Raw genomic sequence first — 23,315 nt, 5'->3', positions numbered from 1 at the left:
AATAAAGGATCTTTAAACACTGAGATCATTTCTTTATCAGCTTTTAGAACTGTTACTAGTTGACCTCAGCTGGAGATATGAAACAAAAAGAACAGACTTTTAAATTTAGGATAACTAAGTTACAACATGAATTTTGAAATAAAACCTAAATAAAAAAAGCCTCCTTGTTCACGTCAATAAGTTGCTTCTGACTATTATAATCAACAACAGCTAGAATACTCACAAGTGGAGCAGCAATAAACTGTATTGAATTTTTGGACGTTCTATTGTCATAGGGTTCATTGGGAAATGTACATTTGTGTACATACTTTAAAACAGGGGGCAGTAACAATTGTATACCAGTAATCATCTGACAAGTTGGAAGACTAATATACCTTTTAGCCAGTTTAGGGGGATATGGAGAAAATGTAGTGATAGTAACACTTATGATAAACAATGTTATAAATTAAAAGATAGATTTAGGGGAAAAGGTTATCCACATCAACTTACTACGTCCAGTTATAGGATGGCTAGAAGGCAGCCTAAATTGAAATAGGATTTCAACCTAAAGAACAAGGGAAACCTTACCAAATTTAAATAAACCTGTGTTCATAACCAATTAAATTCCAACCATTGGGCAATTAAGAGAATATTATATAGACATTTGCCCTTTTATATGATGCAAGTGCTTGAGGATAAACCCTACTGTGTTTTCAATAGAGCTCCAACTCTAAAAACAGCAAATAGTGCCAAGTAAGATAGTCTTATCAAAAAGGGGCATTAGAAATAATAATAAAAAATGTTTTAAATGACTGGAAACAAGAAGTAGAGGCTGTGGATATGTTTATCTTTAAACCGATGATTGAGTGAGCTTGGACACGCAATAGAGTGCTGCTACGCTTGTGAGTATTCTGGCAGCTGGTGATTATAATACTCAGAAGCAACCTGTTGACCTGCACAAGGCGACGCTTCGATTTATGTTTTATTTTAGAATTTGTGTTTGTGTCTAAGGGCTCGATGATGGAAAGCTCTCTGGGCTCGCGAGATTATTAAAGAATGCTCACCAGTCCTTCTATTTCCCTGGTGGAATGATCTAAAGCCACTTTTTACCCTGAAAACAGGGTGTCTCACTAAGGGGCGTATACTGGATTTTCATATGAAATGTCCACAATAAAATTCTTATTTTAAACATCATACAAAACAAATATTTTAACCATTCACACAAAAATATGCAGGGGAAAAAATTGTATTGTTAAAGTGCATCAAAAATCGTAACAAATTTCTTCACCAAAAATCGTATTTTAACAAAAAAGTTAAATTTGAATGTAATTTACACTGGAATAAATCAAATGAAATATGCACAGCGTAAATCGTAATTTTAGTACACTGGATGTGCAAAAATCACACAGAAATGTGTACTTATAAATACAAAATACAAAGTGCAGTTGTTGTTTTCTCCGTAAACTGGTCTGAAAATGGGCATTCCATTGGTGTATATGAAAATGTCTCTCTAATCCCAGTGTAATTCTATAAAGATTTTCACACTGCAGATCTCAGTTTTTTTATCGCCAACTAAAAGGCAATACGAACACTTATAACCCCAATAGAAAAACAAATCCATACTAAAATATAGGCGAATGGGGGCGGAGCCAGCAACCACCGAGACAAGACGTATCTTGCCTGAGCTCCTGATATATTTACCTGTTTCAAAGGCTATAATACTTATTTTACTCATTTTGGACCCTATCCCTGAAATATATGCAGTGAACTAACATCATTCCCCCCTCGGTGAATCTTTCAAAGCTTCATACGCTATTTTTTTTTTATCTCTATAACCCACGCTTTCTAGTCTGCATTACCCTGGGGTGTGAGAGTAAGGAACATATTAAATCAGATAAGGAACTTGCTGAATCGACATAATGACATTCTCTTGGGCGCAGTCGACAAAGCTTTTAAGGCCATTACAACTCGAACCATCTCCTCAGGTGCCCTGACCACGGGCGAACAGAATAGTGATGTCGCAGTTGGTTTAATGGAGTGTGGTCGGTCGCCATCTTTGCTGCTGGGAGCAGAGCATACTTTGCTATTTGGCAACACAAAGGCTCCTATACACACCAGAATTCCGGATTCCGGTAAAAGATTGGCAACTGGAGCTGAGATATGTGGGCTAAGAGCAACGCAACAATCAGGCATGTATCTGTACACCGAGGAGGGGGAACTACAACAGATACCCGACTACCAGCTATTCTACCGGGGTTTTTCTGAGACCCAGAGACTCCCTCTATCTAAAGTCGGCAAGTTCGGATGGCGCTATCCTACAAATTGTGGGTCATTGCCGCATTGGGTTCTCCAGAAAGTAACAAACCCACTGTGTCTTCTTTACCTTCACAAGCGGCACCGTTATCTGAGAGGCCCTGCGTTTAGTCATCCTTGGCTTTTAGCCCAACATCCATGCTGCTGCTATCGCTGCACAAACTTGCAGAAGCGGCAGTGGGACCCCGGGGGATTGTCTCTCTACCCTATCCATGGCATAACCGCTATAACCAAAAACTTTAGCAGGATAACCGGGAGACTTTAACCAGTATTTCGTTTGGGACACCACTAAACTTGACAGGCAGGTGCAAGATAAGGCCGAATGGCCGGTGACTTCTTATACTGCTACACCATTGAACTCTAATACTATATTTCTCCTTGGAGAACTTTATAGTTATATTTCACAAAATTAAACAATTAATACTTGTTGGGTACTGTACAAAAAGTTTTTCAGTTCTGTTTTGGTTAAGTATTACTATGTGTATTACTATTATTTGTATCCACTAACAGATGTGAGATTTCTACTTAAACTATTAAGGATCTAGGATAGACCAGATATATATAAAAGCTCCCTATGTGATGATAGAACATGGACGGACTCACACTGTATATACTGAGGATGTTATCACATTATCTGATTATACCCTTAAGGACTATAGGCTTGTTTAGCTCAGTTCTATGTATCCCTATGAACATCACTGCAACTTAGCAGGCAGGGGTTTATTTATTTATTTCTTCCTTTTTTTTTTCTACAAAACCTAATCTTAATGCTACTGGGACCACCCTACTAAACCTAATTTAGCTGTTCACCTTTATACTAGCTCCTTATTGCACTTGTCCTGCACAGTTTTATCCAGAAGGAGCAGGCAAGAGGAGTGTCTTATTATTTTACTGTAGAACTAATGTGTGGTACTGCATGACCTGCGGCCGGGGTGATGCACCATGCATATACATATTTATATAACTAGCATTTATACCTAGTAGGACATAAGAAACTAATTTAGCTCTGAATTTGGGTTGTCCATGCAAATACTTTCTATACTCGCTTTACCCTAGCCTGAGTATTATATAAAAAGTCCTGAGAACGCCTCCTCTCCTAAGTTGGCCAGCACAGAAAATTTACACTATACTATAGTGCGCATTAATATTCTTTCACCAAGTTGACACTAAATATTCTAAATTTGCCCTATCTTGCTAATACTATTTTCAGCTGTGTCAATTGCAGAAAGATTCCTGATATATATAGAACTTTGTTGGTGGTGTCAGAATCTTATTTCATTAGCTTTATTATTCATTTACTATGTTTCAGGAGCCTCTGTATTACTCTCAGCCCTCTTGGGGTTTTAATTATATAACAAATATGTCACCTTTAAATATATCGCACTACCTGTGAGTTTATTTGGTATTAATTGTAATTTTATATCATACTTGACGTACAGAGAACTATTTAACCAGTTCAATGAATATGCTAGCCCCCATTACGTGAGCTCATAGTAACCATTTCATGTCTGAGCCTTCTAAATAGGGAATTTATTTGTAAGTATCTCATTTCATATGTGCTAACCCTATATATATATAGTTTATCGATTGTTTTACCTTACTCTTTGACTTTGGTCTCTTACGTTATAAACCTTATGCATTATATACAGCCTACCACCTCCCCCCCCCAGTTAAAGAATGTACCTCCTATTCTAGGAGGGCTAGCTTTGTGGCTTCTCTCGCCTATGCCGCACCCTTAATACTAGCTATACTACAACAGTTCTTGCCATAAATGCAAATATACACTATGAAGGAATAGTTCATTGCAAGAGCTCTAAGAACTGACAAATAAAAAATAAAATAGAAGTTCATCATTTGGGATCTTAGAGTGGTCTCTTTCAGACAGAAGGTACCTCTTATAGCTTTACAATCTCTATTTTGATAAGGGGCCCACGCGTGACCTTAAGCAATGATCAGGAAATACACAGTCATGATAGAAAAGCATTTCCTCTATACCCCCATAATAAGTCATTAATGTGTATTGCTTGCCTTAATTTCCTATTGCATGTTTGTTTCTTTCCAGGTAATCTTTATGTTTTTGTTTTGATGACATGACATGCATGTAAGCTTTTATTTGAACTTCAATAAAAAAAAAAAAAAAAAAAATATAGGTGAATGTAAGATGCTCTATGCAGCATAATGTGAGTTCTATTGGCTGCAGGATTTTCATTTTAAAGAGCTCCTGAAACTGCTAACTTTGTTTTAAGGAGTGAAGTGTCCCTATCCAGGGAGCTCCATTACTTTTAATAGGAGCCATCTCGCCACTCGCAGGGACTGCCCCTTTTTACGATCATTCCACCAGGGCAGCCCTTCGAGACGAGTGTAGGAGAGAAAAAGTAGGTTTGAGCTGGCAAAGTTTATTTTATCGAGCCCTAGGTTTTATTGTAGAAGAGCTGTAGCGGGGATGTGGTACATTATAAGACTTTTGTGCTACTAATTATCATATTATGACATTTACCATATGTTGTTCAAAGAAACATTAGATACACACTAGTTAAAGGGACACTAAACCCAATTTTTTTTCTTTCATGATTCAGATAGAGCATGCAGTTTTAAGCAATTTTCTAATTTACTCCTATTATCAATTTTCTTCGTTCTCTTGCTATCTTTATTTTAAAAAACAGGAATTTAAGCATAGGAGCCGGCCCATTTTTGGTTCAGAACCTGGGTAGCGCTTGCTGATTGGTGGCTACATTTAGCTGCATATTTGTATATATTTGACCATAACTTCTATGAGTTAAAAACTTTTAAGTCTGTATTGCAATGACACATTTTCCTGCATCACAGTCAAGAAAAATGATTTGGTACTGCTGCTTAAAGCATATTTTTAAATTAATTGTTTAGTTTCAAAATAGCCAAGCTATTATCATTTTGTGCACATTTCAAATTTGTGCTACCATTTATTTTTCTTTTAGAGCTTTAGGGGCATATTTATCAACCGCTGCTCCATATTTTGTCCGCCTGCTCTGAGGCGCAGGCAGAAATCAACCCGATCGAATACGATCAGGTTGATTGACACTCCGTGCTAGCGGACAATTTGCCGCGAATCTGCAGGGGGCGGTATTGCACAAGCAGTTTACAAGAACTGCTGGTGCAATGATAAATGTGGACAGTGTATGCTATCTGCATTTATCCATGTGCAGCGGACTTGATCCGCTATATCGAATCAATCAAATCCGCTATATCAAATCAATCTATCAAATAACTAAAAGAAACAATAATATTTCAGTAGTGAAATTAGGTTTATTGGATTAACAGAAAATAAGCAATATGCATCAAAACGAAATTAGACAGGTGCATACATTTGGGCACCCTTGTCATTTTGTTGATTTGAATACCTGTAACTACCTAGCACTGATTAATTGGAACACACAATTGGTTTGGTGAGCCCATTATGCCTTGAACTTCATAGACAGGTGCATCCAATCATGAGAAAAGGTATTTAAGGTGGCCAATTGCAAGTTGTTGTTCTCTTTGACTCTCCTCTAAAGAGTGGCAACATGGGGGCCTCAAAACAACTCTCAAATGACCTGAAAAAAAAGATTGTTCAACATTATGGTTTAGGGGAAGGCTACAAAAAGCTATCGCAGAGATTTAGGTTGTCAGTGTCCACTGTGAGGAACATAGTGAGGAAATGGAAGATCACAGGCACAGTTGTTGTTAAGGCCAGAAGTGGCAGGCCAAGTAAAATATCGAAGAGGCAAAGGCAAAGGATGGTGAGAACGGTAAAAAATAGCTCACAGACCACCTCCAAAGACCTATAACATCATCTTGCTGCAGATGGTATCACTGTGCATCGTTCAATAATTCAGCGCACTTTGCACAAGGAGAAGCTGTATGGGAGAGTGATGCGGAAGAAGCCCTTTCTGCACACACGCCACAAACAGAGTCACTTGAGGTATGCAAACGCACATTTGGACAAGCCAGCTTCATTTTGGTAGAAGGTGCTGTGGACTGATGAAACAAAGATTGAGTTATTTGGTCATAACAAGGGGCGTTATGCATGACAGCAAAAGAACACAGCATTCCAAGACAAATACTTAAATCAAACACAAGGAAAGAGGCGCCGTATGTGTGAATCTGAAACAGCCAACATCAGATATAAAACATGTGCAGGGTACTCTGGAGAGGCACTCTGATGTGCCTATAGGAGCGGGCTGGTATTCACAGCACACCAGCTGGCTGATACGGCAATCCCTGGTATCCAAGGTAGAAGATTCTGTGTCTAGACGGACTGTGTATGATGTGTCCAGCAATATGGAAGCAGGAGCTAGGTGCAAACAAAGGCACACCACTGTGTGAATCTGCAAGGGTACACTGGTAAATTTGCAATCTGTGCAGGGTACTCACATTCTGTGGCGGCACTCAATTGTGCCAATAGAGACAGGCTGGCTTTCTCAGCAACCCAGCTGGCTGTATAGGGAATAAAGCAGGAAGATCTACAGCATTCAGGATGAACAGGTAGCTCAGGAATGATCAAATGCAATGAGGTTTATATGGTTAAAAAGGATTTAATAAAATTACAAACAATTAAAAATACATATATCCCTCATATACAATAAGTAAATATCATGCAACGCGTTTCTCTGTGTCAACCGTTTCCTCAGGCATGTATTCTATCTCTGCATAAACATCTTAAAAAGATCTGAGCTACCTGTACTGCCCCACCCTTCATACCAAAAGGGACCAATCACAGAAGCCCTTTGTTTAATTGCCCATTATTTGATGCACCTGAACACTTCTCATCCCTTATCCTGATAGGCTTACTGGGCTTGTACAAGTGTTATATTCACTGGAAGGGAAAGCACTATAAGTGTTTTTTGGAAATTACCCCAGTTATAGATCATGATATCGTGACTGTATGTTTAATAATATTGCATATACAATCCCCAGATAATGTGATACCTCATTGAATCTGATATTAGCCATAAAGAGTGAAAAACACATATTCATACCTGTCTGCTGGTGTTTGTCATCGTGCGTAACTGATATATAATATGTACAAGATGCCGCATTTCCCTAATAGTTCTTCTATGTCTCACTGTATGTTTTCATAGCTGTTGGCCTAATTTAACCATTTAGTGTTATGTGGAGAACCGCCACCCGAATTATGAAAAATAAGCGATCTTCTGTAATAGTTTGGCGTCTGACGTGAGTGCAAGCCATAGGCTGATAGGCTCCAGCTTTCAGACCAATCCTGAATGTTAGCCGCTACACACCCCCACTATGGTGTATCAGCCGATTTTCAGATTCGTAACAATAAATCAAAGCACTCAGTTAATGCCCCCAGTACACACAGCACGCTGCACGCATTGTCAGCGCCAGCTCAGGTGACGAACAGTGTCAAAGACTAAATGCTGCTCCCGCACAAGTACCGACAGAGGGGATGTCTCTCCCATCCGCGGTCAATCTACAACAGGACACGCCTCCCCACCACGTCACGGAGCTGTCAAAATACTACCGTGAACCCTCCCACAAATGAATGCACTCGCTCCCATGGCCAAAAACATTCCTCTGACATCAGCAGCCACTCCTGTCTGTCAAACCATGGTGCTAACAGGTACATAGTGGGCGACACCACAAAAGTGGCATCCATCGACAACAAGAGATACACTCAAAAAAATATATACACATATATCGCTACACAAGTCCACAAGTGTATCTCCACCCAGTGTCCCAATATCTGGGCTCAAATCCAAAGCGGGACATAAGAAGACCCCCTGGGCGTAACCAGAACCACCATATCTGGTGGTCTATGCCGATAGTCAATGTACTCACAGCTCACTATTATTTATAATAAATGTTCATGACATGTGTGATAATCTATTAAAATTAAAACCACTAACTAGCCTGTGTTGTATTGTATAACAACATTTGCTACTGATATATAATGTACTGTGTGCAAAAAATTGCTTCACATGTTGAGAACCTTAATAATAAAGATACAATATCCTATCAATCCTCTATCACTCAACACTCCTAACCCTACCAGTGCCATTAATTAAAGTGTTACTGAAACGGTCATTAATTAGAAAACTATATGCATATGACCATAATAAACAGTGCTCACCTACTTAGACAGTGCTAACCATACTAGTGCCAATAATAAAAGTGATACTCAGATTGTCGTAAGACCTTATCGATAATTGTCATGTAAAAGATGACATAATGATACAAAATAAACACCTACTTATAACCTATCCCATTTGACAATAAATCATATATCATATAAAAACAATAAGAGAGGCTTCCTGATCATATTAGACAGACATGGTCCTCATAATATAAAAATAAAATAAAGTGGTACCTAAACAATCATCAACAATTGCTGTGGTAGTGAAAGCTAAGATTTTACATAGTGGTTATACTAAATCTAAAGTGATCTATAAAGAGAAAACTTGTAAGTTAGGTGGGTGTATAGGAATCTGTATGACATACTATTCTCATTATCCATCCCCAAATAATGATATGTTGTATATGAATGTAGCCCTATATAGCTACATAAATTAATATATTTAGATATGTGTAGAGAAGTGAGCAGGTATCAACATAGGATTAAACTCCGGTTCACAAAGATATGCACGAAATCATACAAAGCTAGCGGTATCTATCACTTCATTGAGACCTAATGGGAACAACGTTTTGAACCTATAGATCCAGTAGGTCTCTCTTTGTCTGAGTCGTGAAAACCTGTTATATGTGCGGCTAGGTGGAATGCTTTCTAATGGGGTGATTTTAAATCTGCATCTCCCTGCGGTATGTTCCTGGCAAACATGCCTAGGTACACTATGTTTCATAGATTTGTTTTTAATATTTCTAAGGTACATGTTTGCCAGGAACATACCATTTGATCATTCCTGAGCTACCTGTTCATCCTGAATGCTGTAGATCTTCCTGCTTCATTCCCTATACAGCCAGCTGGGTTGCTGAGAAAGCCAGCCTGTCTCTATTGGCACAATTGAGTGCCGCCACAGAATGTGAGTACCCTGCACAGATTGCAAATTTACAGTGGTGTGCCTTTGTTTGCACCTAGCTCCTGCTTCTATATTGCTGGACACATCATACACAGTTCGTCTAGACACAGAATCTTCTACCTTGGATACCAGGGATTGCCGTATCAGCCAGCTGGTGTGCTGTGAATACCAGCCCGCTCCTATAGGCACATCAGAGTGCCTCTCCAGATTGTGAGTACCCTGCACATGTTTTATATCTGATGTTGGCTGTTTCAGATTCACACATACGGCGCCTCTTTCCTTGTGTTTGATTTTAGATTTATTAACCTTTGGAGGGTGAAGATAGAGTGCTGCCTTCAGAAGACAGATACCTGTACCATATTGGACTTCCTTGGACTTTCTGTCTTTGTTATCCACCTTTGATCCAGGACTGTGGTATATAGTAGTGTGCTCACACACACCAGTATTGTATCTATGCTATACCAGTAATCTGCCGATTGACGTTCTAAAACATTTATATATGACTACGTGGGCACACATATATATTGTATAACATTCATACTAGCGCCCCCTATTGGGTTATACCCTTTGTTTTCAAGACAAATACTTGCTACCCACAGTAAAATTTGGTGGATGTTTCATCATGCTGTGGGGCTGTGTGGCCAGTGCCGGTACTGGGAATCTTGTTAAAGTTGAGGGTCGCATGGATTCCACTCAATATCAGCAGATACTTGAGAATAATGTTGAGGAATCAGTCACAAAGTTGAAGTTACGGCGGGGCTGAATATTTCAAGGATACGCGTTTCGGCCGTAGCCTTGATAAAGGCTATGGCCGAAACGTGTAGATCTGCCCAACATTACCACGTTACACTGTGTTTGAATCACACAGTTTTAACTCTCTGAACTTTTGAAAGCCTCATTAGAGCCATTTGAACATTTGCACAGCGTTCGTATCATTACCGGACTTTGTGTGCTGCTAAATGATACAGTAACGGCTGTGAACTCATCAGCTCTCATAAATTAACCCTGTCTGGGATTCTTATCTGCGAATTTGTGAAAGATCAATTCTTACCAACCACTACTACATTGATCCACATTACCAGGATTCCGTTACATTACAAAGGTGTGAACGGACAACATTCTCTCATCTGGTCCTTAGCTATTACTAATAGCACTCAACACGTCACTGGTATTGTATATACCCCTCCAGAACGTTTTTCTATTTTAAAGCCTCCAAGAAAACGATATAACAACTTAGAGGAGAGGCTCAGCTGTTCAAATCATCATACTTTCCATTCAGCTCTAACGCCAGCGAGTCACGACACACGTGACCGGGAGGGCGGCTATACGTCCAGTCCGCTTCCATTGCAGTTTGAAATTTGCTAAGAGCAGAAGTGTGAGACACACCACACAAAGGTACTTTTTATATATTGTTTCAGCTAAGGATATTGACTGCTCATATGGGCCATCGGCCTTGAGGTCTTCATATCAAGAGAGTTATCTAAATTCAGATTTTAAATTCTGTTTGAATAAAAGCCGATTACTCACTACGCCAATACAGGCAGAAATAATATATCCACTGCAGTGAGATAAATCAGTTTCAAGGGAACCGTAAAGAGAACTGTCAAACAGGGAACCTTTTAAAAGAAGGAACTTTTTAACTATATTATTTTTGAGCTCTTATTGTTTAGCTATTTTTAGACAACGTTGTCACTCTAATGTCCTTTATTTTAATATCTTAATATTATATTAAAATTGGTTTATTACTTATATATTGTATCTTTTCTAATTGTATGAATACTTCTAGTAAGTAAATATTCCCAAATACAGTCTTCACTTTATCTTAGAAGTAAAGTCACCTACTGCTCACTCTACAAAGTTATTACATAAACTGAGCTATTGTAATACCTAAACAATACACATTTATATCTACATTATTTGCTTTTATAACATTCTACATTTTAACAATAAACATTGTTTATTAATAAAATAGATACTAACTACAGCTCCCCTTATCTGTTTTTTACTATGAATATTTCAACAAGACAATGACCCAAAACACTGCTCAAAATCTACTCTGGTATTTATGGAGAGGAACAAGTACAATGTTCTGGAATGGTCATCCAGTCCCCAGACCTGAATATCATTGAAAATCTGTGGGTTGATTTGAAGCGGGCTGTCTATGCTCAGCAACCATCAAACATAACTGAACTGGAGATGTTATGAAGTGTCTAGAGGCTGTTATTTCTGCTAAAGGAGGCTCTACTAAATATTGATGCAATATTTCTGTTGGGGTGCCCAAATTTATGCACCTGTCTAATTTCGTTTTGATGCATATTGCACATTTTCTGTTAATCCAATAAACCACTGAAATATTACTGTGTCCTTCAGTTATTTGATAGATCAAAATGAAATTGCTGATCCAAACACCCAATTATTTATATTTTGGGGTGCATAAACTTTTGCATACAACTGTATGTCCAACCACCAATCAGCAGCTAGCTCCCAGAAGTGCTTTGCTGCTCCTTAGCTTACCTTGGTATTCTTTTCAACAAAGGATAGCAAAAGAACAAAGCAAATTAATCATAGAAGTAAATTGCAACGTTGTTTAAAAGTGCCTACTCTATCTGAATCAATAAAGCAAAATTCTAGGTTTCATATCCCTTTAAGGCCAGTCTCCTTAGGATTCTGGTAAACAATGAAAATAAAAAAAAAATTGAACTCTTTATTTTGTGAGAACATTGTATCCTTTTCAGCTCAAGCCAAGATTTTTTAGACTAAACAATATTACATTTTTTATTTATAATTACAGAAAAATAATTCAGATCATACTTTCATGATGTCCTTATTCCTATCTAATGACCTTGTACCATCTGTTTTAATAGTCATCAGAGTTTCAGCTGGCCTTAAGTACAAGACTAATAATAATTTACATTCTAAAGTTTCATTTAGTCTAAAATCTTATTTACAAATATAATTTTTTTGTCCCCAGAAGAGAATATGGACCATGAATGTTGAGGAAGTGTAGTTTACACAAATTCCCCCAGAAAACTAGCAAAACATCTATCTATCTATCTATCTATCTATCTATCTATCTATCTATCTATCTATATATATATATATATATATATATATATATATATATATATATATATATATATATATATATATATATATATATATATATAAAAACACACAGAGAAAGTCCAGCACTCACTTACAAGCTCTCAGCTAAGATTTAAAAGCAAAAATGGAAAGGTTAGTTACCGCATCTGGCCAAATAGGACAAGCCCAGGTACCACGTCAAGGTCCTTTCCAATACGTGGGACCCTAAAACAGCCACAAAATGCAAGCTCTCAAATCTAAACAAACTGAGAACAAGGGAAGGGTGCACAGGCTTATGTAATTACCCCAGTCATATACAAAACACGGAAGGGGACTGCACTCTCATACCAGACGGGTACACATCACATGACCCTGCAACATGCTCAGCCCTGGGTGGTCATGGGCACACACAGGAAGCTGTGCTGTCCCCAGAGTCACAGGCAGTTAACCTCAGACAGGTCTGGGTGCAAGAACCATAGGGAAATTACAAAACAAATTAATACAACACACAGAGAAAGTCCAGCACTCACTTATAAGCTCTCAGCTAAGATTTAAAAGCAAAAATTGAAAGGTTAGTTACCGCATCTGGCCAAATGGGACAAGCCCAGGTACCACATCAAGGTCCTTTCCAATACCTGGGACCCTAAAACAGCCACATAATGCAAGCTCTCAAATCTAAACAAACTGGGAACAAGGGAAGGGTGCACGGGCTTATGTAATCACCCTAGATATATACAAAACACGGAAGGGGACTGCACTCTCATACCGGACCGGGTACACATCCCATCACCCTGCAACATGCTCAGCCGTGGGTGCTCACGGGCACTCACAGGAAGCTGTGCTGTCCCCAGAGTCACAGGCAGTTAACCCCAAACAGGTCTGGGTGCAAGAACCATAGGGAAAATTACAAAACAAATTAATACAAGCTCTCAGCTAAGATTTAAAAGCAAAAATGGAAAGGTTAGTTACCGCATCTGGCCAAATGGGACAAGCCCAGGTACAACGTCTTTTAAATCTTAGCTGAGAACTTGTGAGTGAGGGGTTAATATGTTTATTATAGTTGCGGCGATGTCCGGAGCGCCAGATTAGGGGTTAAAAAATGTATTTTAGTGTTTGCAATGCGGGAGAGCCTCGGTTTAGGGGTCAATAGGTAGTTTATGGGTGTTAGTGTACTTTTTAGCACTTTAGTTATGAGTTTTATGTTACGGCGTTGTACCATAAAACTCTTAACTACTGACTTTTAAATGCGTTAGGGATCTTGGAGGTAGAGGGTGTACCGCTCACTTTTTAGCCTCCCAGGACAGACTCATAATATCAGAGCTATGGAAGTCCCATAGAAAAAAGACTTTACGAACTTTACGTAAGTCGTTTTGTGGTGCCCCTAAACCTGCAAGACTCGTAATAGCACCGGTAGTGAAAATGCAGCGTTAGGACCTGTTAACGCTGCTTTTTCAGACTAACGCACAACTCGTAATCTAGCCAAATATTTTTTAGTATAATAAACCTTTAGTATATTACAAAGTTGGGACTTTACTTTTTCAATACACTGTTGGTAGCACACTAACAGGGTGTGCTACAATATACTTTTTCTTTACCTTTGATCCCACTGAGAAACATCAGTATATTTGGGTTTGTACACTCTGCAAACGCTTTATCTAATATCACTCAATGTATATATTGAAATAAAAATAATTTGCCACGGTTTACTTATATACTGATTACATTCACGCAACTAGCATTGTAGTGTTTTTAATCTATTGTAGGGCAGCAAATTCCAGTTCTCATTGCTGTCTACTAACATATGCTTTTAAAATATAAAAGTTAAATTTTATGTATTTGTATATACTATACATTTGAATACTCACGCTACTATTGTGCTATAGAGGCATTCTTGTTTACCTATTCTTTTGCTACCTGTATTGACCTTGATATTAACTTGATGTATGCATGGTCTGCAGTTAGAAATCCAAACAAATATATTTATTATCTCTCATTGTCCCTTCAAATCTAATGTTAAAGGGACAGTCCACAATGTTTTTTTTTTTAAGAAGATAGATAATCCTTATATTAACCATTCACAAGTTTTGCATAAAAACACGGTTATATTAATATACTTTATACCTCTACGACTACCTTGTATCTAAGCCTTTGCAGACTGCCCCCTTATCTCAGTGCTTTTGAAAGATTTGCATTCTAGCCAATCAGTGCTGACACCTAAATAACTCCACGGGAGTGAGCACAATGTTATCTATATGACACACATGGACTAGCACTGTCTAACTGTGAAAAACTGTCAAAATGCAAATGAGATAAGAGGCGGTTTTCACCGGTTTAGAAATCAGTTTGAGCCTACCTAGGTTTAGCTTTAAAAAAAAAAAAAATACCAAGAGAACAAAGCAAATTTGATGATAAAAGTAAATTGGAAAGCTGTTGCATGCCTTGTCCGATTAATGAAAGTTTCATGAAAGTCTTCTTCAGCTATTTTTTTTCTCTTTTGCGTAGGTATTAAAAGCTATAAGAAACCATATTGTCTGCATCAAACCCTTTGTAAGAAATTAACAAAAGCAATATACAAGTGATACCTTTAATAGCTAACTGATAGTGGACACTGAGGTCGGGCATTTTCTTTGTACTGCTGCCTATGAGTCTAATAAATTGAAGAAGCATTATATGGGTGTGGCTGCCTGTTCCTTTCATCTCTGCCTGACGAAGGGACCTCAGTATCCACTATCAGTTAGCTATTGATACCTTTAACCTGTAGGTCGCTTTTGTTATTTTCATACAAGAGGATTTTTACTTTGTTTCATTATAGAAGTGCAACCTACCTTATTCGAGTAAGCCAAGCCATGCTACAGAAGAATGGGGTGGGCAGTATGACTTTTGACTGTCTGTGCCATTCACTTTCACACAAAAAAAGAAAGAAAAAAAATACAGAGAACAGAGGGTTCTCTCACACAGGGACTAAACTTAAATTTCTAATGAGATTTTTAACTCTTTTTAAAAGCCCACATTCTAATTACAGTTTCATTGTTTAAAAGTACATTCTATTGTAACAATAATATGTTTGAATTTGTTAAAGGATTTTGGTATTAAATCTATAGTCAGAGCGCCTGTGCCATTCTAGATAAGAATACAGCTGGTGAGCAAACGAAACAAATCCATACTTGCATATGCTTAGAGCTGCCAGTTGTCCTCCACAAAAATACTGGACAATCTGTGACTGGGTGTGACTGGGTGTAATGGTAGGTGGGTTCACAAAATGCCCCAATAAAAGCTCTACCTTACCCGCACACTTCATCCCACAATATATAATTTTCATAATTGAGCAGTAATTCAACCCCTTGGCTGCCAGTAACTTACAAATCAATCATGTTACCTCTTTGGCTGCCAGTAACATATGTAAACAAACGCGATTTGACCCCATTGACTTCCACTCACTTCTTTCTGCTTCATATTTGTAATGCATTTCGCTATAGGAGGCTTTTTATAATTAGCAAACATTCAGCGACTTAAAAAAAATGGACATTTCAGTGCTCAGTATTTTTGTGAAGATTTTACTGGACAGGTTGCTAAAATACTGGACTGTCCAGTCGAATACTGCAAACCTCGTAACCCTATGCATGCTTCAATTACTGGCTTCATCCTCATTTGGAACAGAATGAGGGAATTCCAGGAATACAACACTGACAACATGTTTAACTCTTTAGAATGACTTACACAAACAGTAAAAGAGGTGAATGTGTTTAAAAATATAAATAAATAAATAAAATAAACCACAATCCAATGGATGTAAGCTCAGGAGTGTGCACGTGTCTGCAGCACTATATGGTAGCAGTTTTGCAACAATGTTATACATTAGCAGGAGCACTAGATGGCAGCACTATTTCCTTCAGGCATGCGCACACTACCTATCTAGGTATCTCTTCAACAAAGAATAACACAAGAACAAAGCTAATTTTATAAAAGAAGTAAATTAGAAACTTTTTTAAAATTGTATTCTCTAGTTGAATCATGAAAGAAAAATTGGGGTTTCGTGTCCTTTTAATTGTGAATCTGTCTTGAAACAATATAGAGATAAATATTACAATTAGTGTCTCTTTAAAACAAATGCATGTGCTTGTAAATTGGTACAAACAGGAGAGAGAATTGTGGATATTATAGAAACCGTCTTGCATATTAAGTTTGCTACTTCAGTAAATTTACAAGTGCTTCTAATGATCAGAAGTACAGTGTCATTCATAACTAACGTGTGCCAAAGGAAAAAAATATTATTTGTCTAAAGAGGAATCTTATAAAAGACAAGGTAAGCAGTTGTTAGCAGACAGCTAACTAATAAATAGGCGTTGATGAGGATTGGGAACAGTGGGGTTTATGCAAACAAGTATATTTTTTATATATTTTATCTGACTTGTAGCTTTATGTAGAGTATTAATGAGATGAGAAATACACTGAGCCTGTTTCACACTAAAAATAGCTCATGGAACATTTAACTACTGTGTATATACCTGTATTTATATATATATATATATATATATATATATATATATATATATATATATATATATATATATATATATATATATATATATATATATATATACAGGTAAAATATGATATGGTGACTTACAAGGGTCCAAATATAGAAAACAACTTCAAAAGTTGTTTTTTTTTTTGGTCTTTTTTTATATATTTTATAAAATCCATGCAGACAAGTAAAAAATAGATCTAAACATACTATTGCGTTGGAATTGTTCTAATGAGAAGTATAACGTTGCAGACTGTAAACACTGGCAGGGCAAAGGGCAGATCAAATTAAGTCGGCTGTTTGCCTTTAGTGCTTGAAATACAAGTCTTGGCACAAACATATTAAGTCAGTTTGTGGCTAATGCACCACTATGTCCTCCATATAAACTGAGTATCTCGGCTATTTCTATCATTACTTTGTATATATTAATGTTGCAATCTCTCAGATTGTTTTATTTTTGCATTAGGATACAGTAACCAGTAATATACAAAGCATGAAACATATATTGATTTGCTCACTCCATGCTACTTGATGCAGACACCCCTGGGTGTTTATTATTGCTTCACTCAGAGGGCCAGAACCTTATTTATTCATCCTTTAGAATAGACACTTTTGCCGCAGTAATCACACAGGTGCCAATACAATCAACATACTTCACAAATTGCCAACTTTTGAAACTTTATAAAGAGCAGTGTGATCGGATCATAGTTTTTTTTCTTTTTCTACATAAAACTTGTCATTCTTTTTATCATTTATATTATGCATTTATTTGTGTTGGTAATTCTTTTAATTAAATATACAGCATATTATATATGTTTACAAGGAGCATATATCATACTAACTGGACAGCATTTTAACTAAAGCCAGTGGCTTATTAATCTCTTTGATCTACAGTGAGTCTGTGATTTATTTTGTAACATCATGTTGCTGCATAAATAAAGCATTAAATCTTATATGACAAAACTATAAATATGAAGCATCCTCAGAGATGTACTAGTAACAACAAAAAAATAAGTGTCTTTTTAAGTACATTTAGGGTCTGTTTCTGTGTCATGTTGAAATGTGCTAACAAAATTTAGAGCTATGGCATCTGTTAGCATTTTGCAAATTAAAGATTTTAATTATGTTTAGAGCACTACATCTGGCCCTTTTTAAACATTATTAAATAGACTTTATGTTTGCCATTTGAAATGATTGGTAGTGGAGATACAAGCACATTTTAAACTGGCGTTTTCCGGCTGCCCTTGTTTTTCTGAAAACAGTGATTAAGCAACAGATTTCTGTTGTATGATGCAGATTCTCATGACTTTTGTCAAATACGCTGTATACTACAAATGTAGGAAGAATATTCTAAGATACATTAAAATAGTTGCAGTAGATCTAAATTGATATATTGCCTATTGTGGCAATAAACCTATAAATGATCTGTCTCATGCTTTGCATATACCCTGTATGTATTGCTCACTACATGACCTTAATGATAGCATGTGCACTGATTTGAAAAACAGAGGCTATGTATTTTTACATTTATACAAATGTAAAATACTATAGGAACCAGATGTAGTGTACAAGGTGCCTCAATCTCATCTCCTCTGAGCACTCAATCCTTTTTTGGCTAAAGTTTGAGACGTTTACCGCTGTTTTCTATCAGATACAACAGATGGCAAGCACATGCTTCCTCTACTAAATGAAGTGGGATCTCAGCAGCATTATGCTTTGATCCCTGGTGGCAAGTCTACAACACCAAGATGCAAAATACCACAGAAGTACAGGATCTCAATATTAAAGGCTGGAAGCCACACTTTTGATATGTGAACCCCCTTAGAAAAAAAAGTCATACCCACAGAATGTAAACATATTCACATTCCGCCTTGGAAACTCTGCTAGAGGTCAGAAAACAAGGTATTTCCTCTATTTGGTGACATGTACCACAGTGAATAGCTTACTGTAAATCTCTAGAGGTCATGAAGTCTGTAAAAGAACAGTTACCTTTGCTTTTTCCAAAGTCATCACCATTCTATTAGGAAAACATTTGTGCTGCAAATATTAAGCAATTGCAGAACTATTAAAATTACTGACGTAATCATGGTACATAAATGTGCCCTTTATTAGAAATCAGTTGTAATTGATTATTTTAACTGCATCATATTTTATTTCTATTTGATGAAGCTAAAAGGCCAGACCAATGAAAACCAAGTCAGACAAGGCCATCTACTGTTTTGGTAGGAAAAAAATAAAGAAAAATGTACTAAAATAAAAAAATGTACTGAATAAATATGCCATGTTTCTTAAAGGGACAGTCTACCATAGAATTGTTATTGTTTTAAAAGATAGATAATCCCTTTATTACCCATTCCCCACTTTTGCATAACCAACACAGTTATATTAATATACTTTTTACCTCTGTGATTACCTTGTATCTAAGCATCTTCTTCCAGCCCCCTGATCACATGACTGTGACTGTTTATCATCTATTATCTTAAATTTAGCATTGTTTTGTGCTAGATCTTAAATAACCCCCTGTGCCTGAACACAGTGTTATCTATATGGCCCACGTGTTCTTTCTGTTTCTGTGTGTTGAAAAGAGATTTAAAAAGCCTGTGATAAGAGGCAGCCCTTAAAGGCTTAGAAATTAGCATATGAGCCTATCTAGGTTTAGTTTAAACTAAGAATACCAAGAGAAAAAAGCAAATTTGATGATAAAAATAAATTGATAAGTTGATTAAAATTAAAAGTCCTATCTGAATAATGAAAGTTTAATTTATACTAGACTGTCCCTTTAAGTCAGTATGGTCACACCAGTGAGATAAGGTATGTGCATAGCTGGTATCCATGTAGCTGTGAATATCTTATTTTTGGATATACTTGAAAGAGATGTTTACATTTTTTCACCTTCAAGTTGCTACGTGTGACATATATACATAGAGACTTTAGTGTTTAAACAGCTGGCTTTTATGAGTAGAGCAACTGTTTTGGGAACTGATTAATGATATTACTTTCATAAAATTTCAATAAACCACATGACATCCCCAAAATCCCATATCATCAATAAAACAAACTGGAAAAAACATCCCTTAAATGGGTTTTTATTTACTTCCCAATAGCTATAATTGACATTGTACTGTGCATATTATAAAAACCATATTATTCCAATAATTTAGTTTAAATATGCACATAAAGGGGCATTTGGTACTCTAGTTGAAAATCTTATCACAGAGGTTAAGTACAAAAATCTGCATAGATTTAAGCAGAAATGCTTAAGTAAAAAAAAGTATTGATAATCTTTTAAAATAGAACAGTGTCTATCCCAGAGTTTCCTAAATGTAGGTGTAATTTATATGTGCCTGTTTTCTTTGTACCCTTTTAATAGTTGCATAATAAAAGTATGGCAATCCCTATTAGTGCTACCTTTATTAGCATGCAAATCTTGACTCCAAAGCAACTATGTTTAAAATTCTAATATTATAGATTTTTTTTAAAAATCCAATAACTAAAGCCTATAAACAATCCTATAAACAAAGTTATATAAAATTTAAGCACCATCCAAAATATTGAGGACCAGATGCAGTTTCAACAGACCAGGAACCAAGCACAATATAGATAGATAGATATTACAAAAGTGTAACTCTTACAAGTGAAATTATAGGACTGTTTAAAGGTTTATATTAACACATTTCTAAAGTAGATTTAGCAATTACTATAAGAATATTGCTGTATAACACTACAATATAGTTTATGCTTTATTTGATGCATACACAATTTATAGTTCTATCCAGAAGTCTAATTATATATTTTATTTTATGCAGAATAGATTTACTGAGAATTAAAGGCTGGCATCACTGTAGAAGACATAAATGACTTACCTGCCCAGTTGCTTGCCAAGTAAAATTCATAGCCTGTATATTTACAGGTATTGCTGGCATCCTCTGCTGTGCTTTTCTAAAATCATGAGTAAATGGAGCCATTTTTCCTTCAGAAACAATCAAAATATCTTCTTCGAACCCTTTCCAGAAAATATTAAAAAAAATAATTAAACTCTATCATGTGATGTTTAAATTTAGAATACTAGGTTAGAACTATATGCTATGATGTTTTCACAACAAAACATTATAGTATTAACTTTCATAGGATACAAATGATTGCCTTTACAGATTTGCCTATAATAAATAACAGGCAAAACTCTTAAATGAGAAATAATAATAGGTATGCTGAATAAAGAGCACGAAATCTAAATACCTATTAAAACTCTTGCTTGGTGAGCATCAATCCACATGTACAGACTGTCTTCCTGCTTCTCACCAGCATCAATTTCTGCAAAAATAAAGAAAAGGATGCTGCAGAACTGAAGTGCAAAGCAGCATGCTGCAGTGAGTGCCATGCTGGTCAGTAACTTGCTAATGTTTTGCTCTGCAGTGAGTCTTTAATCTCCGTCTTGCTTTCTTTGAGAAGGTATTTTTCCCCTGTCTTTTGAGCAGGGCAGATCAATGCTCTGATCTCACTCTGGGGGCTGGCTCCTGGCAGTTTGGAGTCAATGAAGTTGTAAAGGAGGGAGAGCTGTGTGTGTGAGGTGAGGGAGGGGCCAGTTTACAACTGGCAGTTTTAGTCCGTGTGATAGGATCTGCACCAGGGGACGCCAGAGCACCGGGTGAGACCGGGCTGTGAGGGTTCTGCTGTGAAGTACTTTATAATAGGAGGAAAATGTGCTTAATAGCAGACTTGTCCAATCTGAGGATCAACCAAGGTCCACAAAGTGGCCATCCTTTTGTGCTTTTTATGTAGCACTATCCTTTATCCATATTATTCATCTACCTCTCCTCATTTGCATTATAGAGTGCTCATTTCTACATTTGCCTTTACTCCTTGTCTGTTTTTTCTCTCTCAATGTGCCATGTGTAAATATACTGATGCACGTAAATGGATATAAAATTGCAAAACATAAATGTTCTAACTTACAGTTTTTTACTGTTGTGCTATTGCAAAGAAATTAAACACATTGTTAAAATATTATTAAATACAGTATAAATGCATAATCCACAAATGCACAGCAAAAAAGACTGCAATAATGCTTACTCTGCAATTTCAAAGATTGCTTCCATTACCCTGCCCCCTGTTTCATGTGATAGCCATAAGCCAATAACAGACTCATATACGTATACATTTTGAACTGTCCCTTAGTATGCTTAGTAGGAGCTGGTGCCTCAAAAAATGTGCATATAAACAGAGTGAGCACAAATTGATAATGGAAGTAAATTTGAAAGTTGTTTAAAATTTCTTGTTCTATCTGAATCATATACCTTTAATTTTGACTTTAATGTCCCTTTAATCAGCATCAGAGCAGCAATACAGTAATATGAGATAGCCTTTTTACACAAGATATAAATTAATTAAATAAAGCAAAGCAATTATGTTTCTGTATGAAGAAGTGCACAAATAAGTTGCAGAAAAAATAACGATTTTATCAATTTATGACAGACTAGTCCTAAAGCCCGTGTACACGGGCCAATTTTTAAGTACCGCAGTTCCAACCCTTGCTCCCTCTCTCTCCCCCCTCTCTTTTGCGTTCTTTCTTCCCTCTTCTGCTCTCTCCCCCCTCTTTTGCTCTCTCTCCCCTATTTTGCTCTCTTTCCCCTCTTTTGCTCTCTCTCCCCTATTTTGCTCTCTCTCCCCCTCTTTTGCTCTCTCCTCCCCCTCTTTTGCTCTCTCCTCCCCCTCTTTTGCTCTCTCTCCCCCCTCTTTTGCGCTCTCTCCCCCCTCTTTTTGCGCTCTCTCCCCCCTCTTTTGCGCTCTCTCCCCCTTCTCTTTTGTGCTCTCTCCCCCTTCTCTTTTGCGCTTTCTCCCCCTCTCTTTTGCGCTCTCTCCCCCCTCTTTTGCACTCTCTCCCCCTCTTTTGAGCTCTCCCCCCTCTTTTGCACTCCCTCCCCCCTCTTTTGCGCTCTCTCCCCCCCCTTTTGCGCTCTCTCCCCCTCTCTTTTGTGCTCTCACCCCCTTTTTTGTGCTCTCTCTCAATCTTTTGTGTTCTCTCCCCCTCTTTTGCGCTCTCCCCCCTCTCTTTTGCTCTCTCTCTCCCCCCTCTTTTGCTCTTTCTCTCCCCTCTCTTTAGGGCTCTCTCCCCCCTCTTTTGCGCTCTCCCCCCTCTCTTTTGCTCTCTCTCTTCCCCCTCTTTTGCTCTCTCTCCCCCCTCTCTTTAGCGCTCTCTCCCCCTCTCTTTTGCGCTCTCCCCCCCTTCTCTTTTGCACTCTCTCCCCCTTCTCTTTTGTGCTCTCTCTCCCCCTTCTGTTTTGCGCTCTCTCTACCCCCTCTTTTGCGCTCTCTCTACCCCCTCTTTTGCGCTCTCTCTCTTCCCCTCTCTTTTGAGCTCTTTCTCTCCCCCTCCTTGATGCTCTCTCTCCCCCTCTCTTTTG

At 37.4% G+C, this 23,315-nt stretch overlaps 1 protein-coding gene across 2 annotated transcripts in view; it reads right to left on the bottom strand.

The window, feature by feature from the left end:
- WIF1 (WNT inhibitory factor 1) overlaps nucleotides 1-21,407 on the bottom strand; it is a 283,251-nt gene extending 261,844 nt beyond the window's left edge. The window contains exons 1-2 of one of the 2 annotated variants that reach the window (XM_053716857.1): nucleotides 21,151-21,407; nucleotides 20,778-20,917 (exon numbers count right to left, since the gene is read on the bottom strand). In XM_053716857.1, coding sequence (XP_053572832.1) covers nucleotides 20,778-20,917; nucleotides 21,151-21,292 — 282 coding nt within the window. In that variant the 5' untranslated portion in view covers nucleotides 21,293-21,407. The remainder of the gene's footprint in view (nucleotides 1-20,777; nucleotides 20,918-21,150) is intronic. The other variant, XM_053716856.1, reaches the window with a different exon arrangement.
- Nucleotides 21,408-23,315: the final 1,908 nt, after the last annotated feature.

This window comes from Bombina bombina, chromosome 6, assembly GCF_027579735.1.
Source record: "Bombina bombina isolate aBomBom1 chromosome 6, aBomBom1.pri, whole genome shotgun sequence".
Lineage (NCBI taxonomy): Eukaryota > Metazoa > Chordata > Amphibia > Anura > Bombinatoridae > Bombina > Bombina bombina.
Note: the sequence above shows the minus strand (reverse complement) of the source record. Positions and strands in the feature narration are given on the sequence as shown.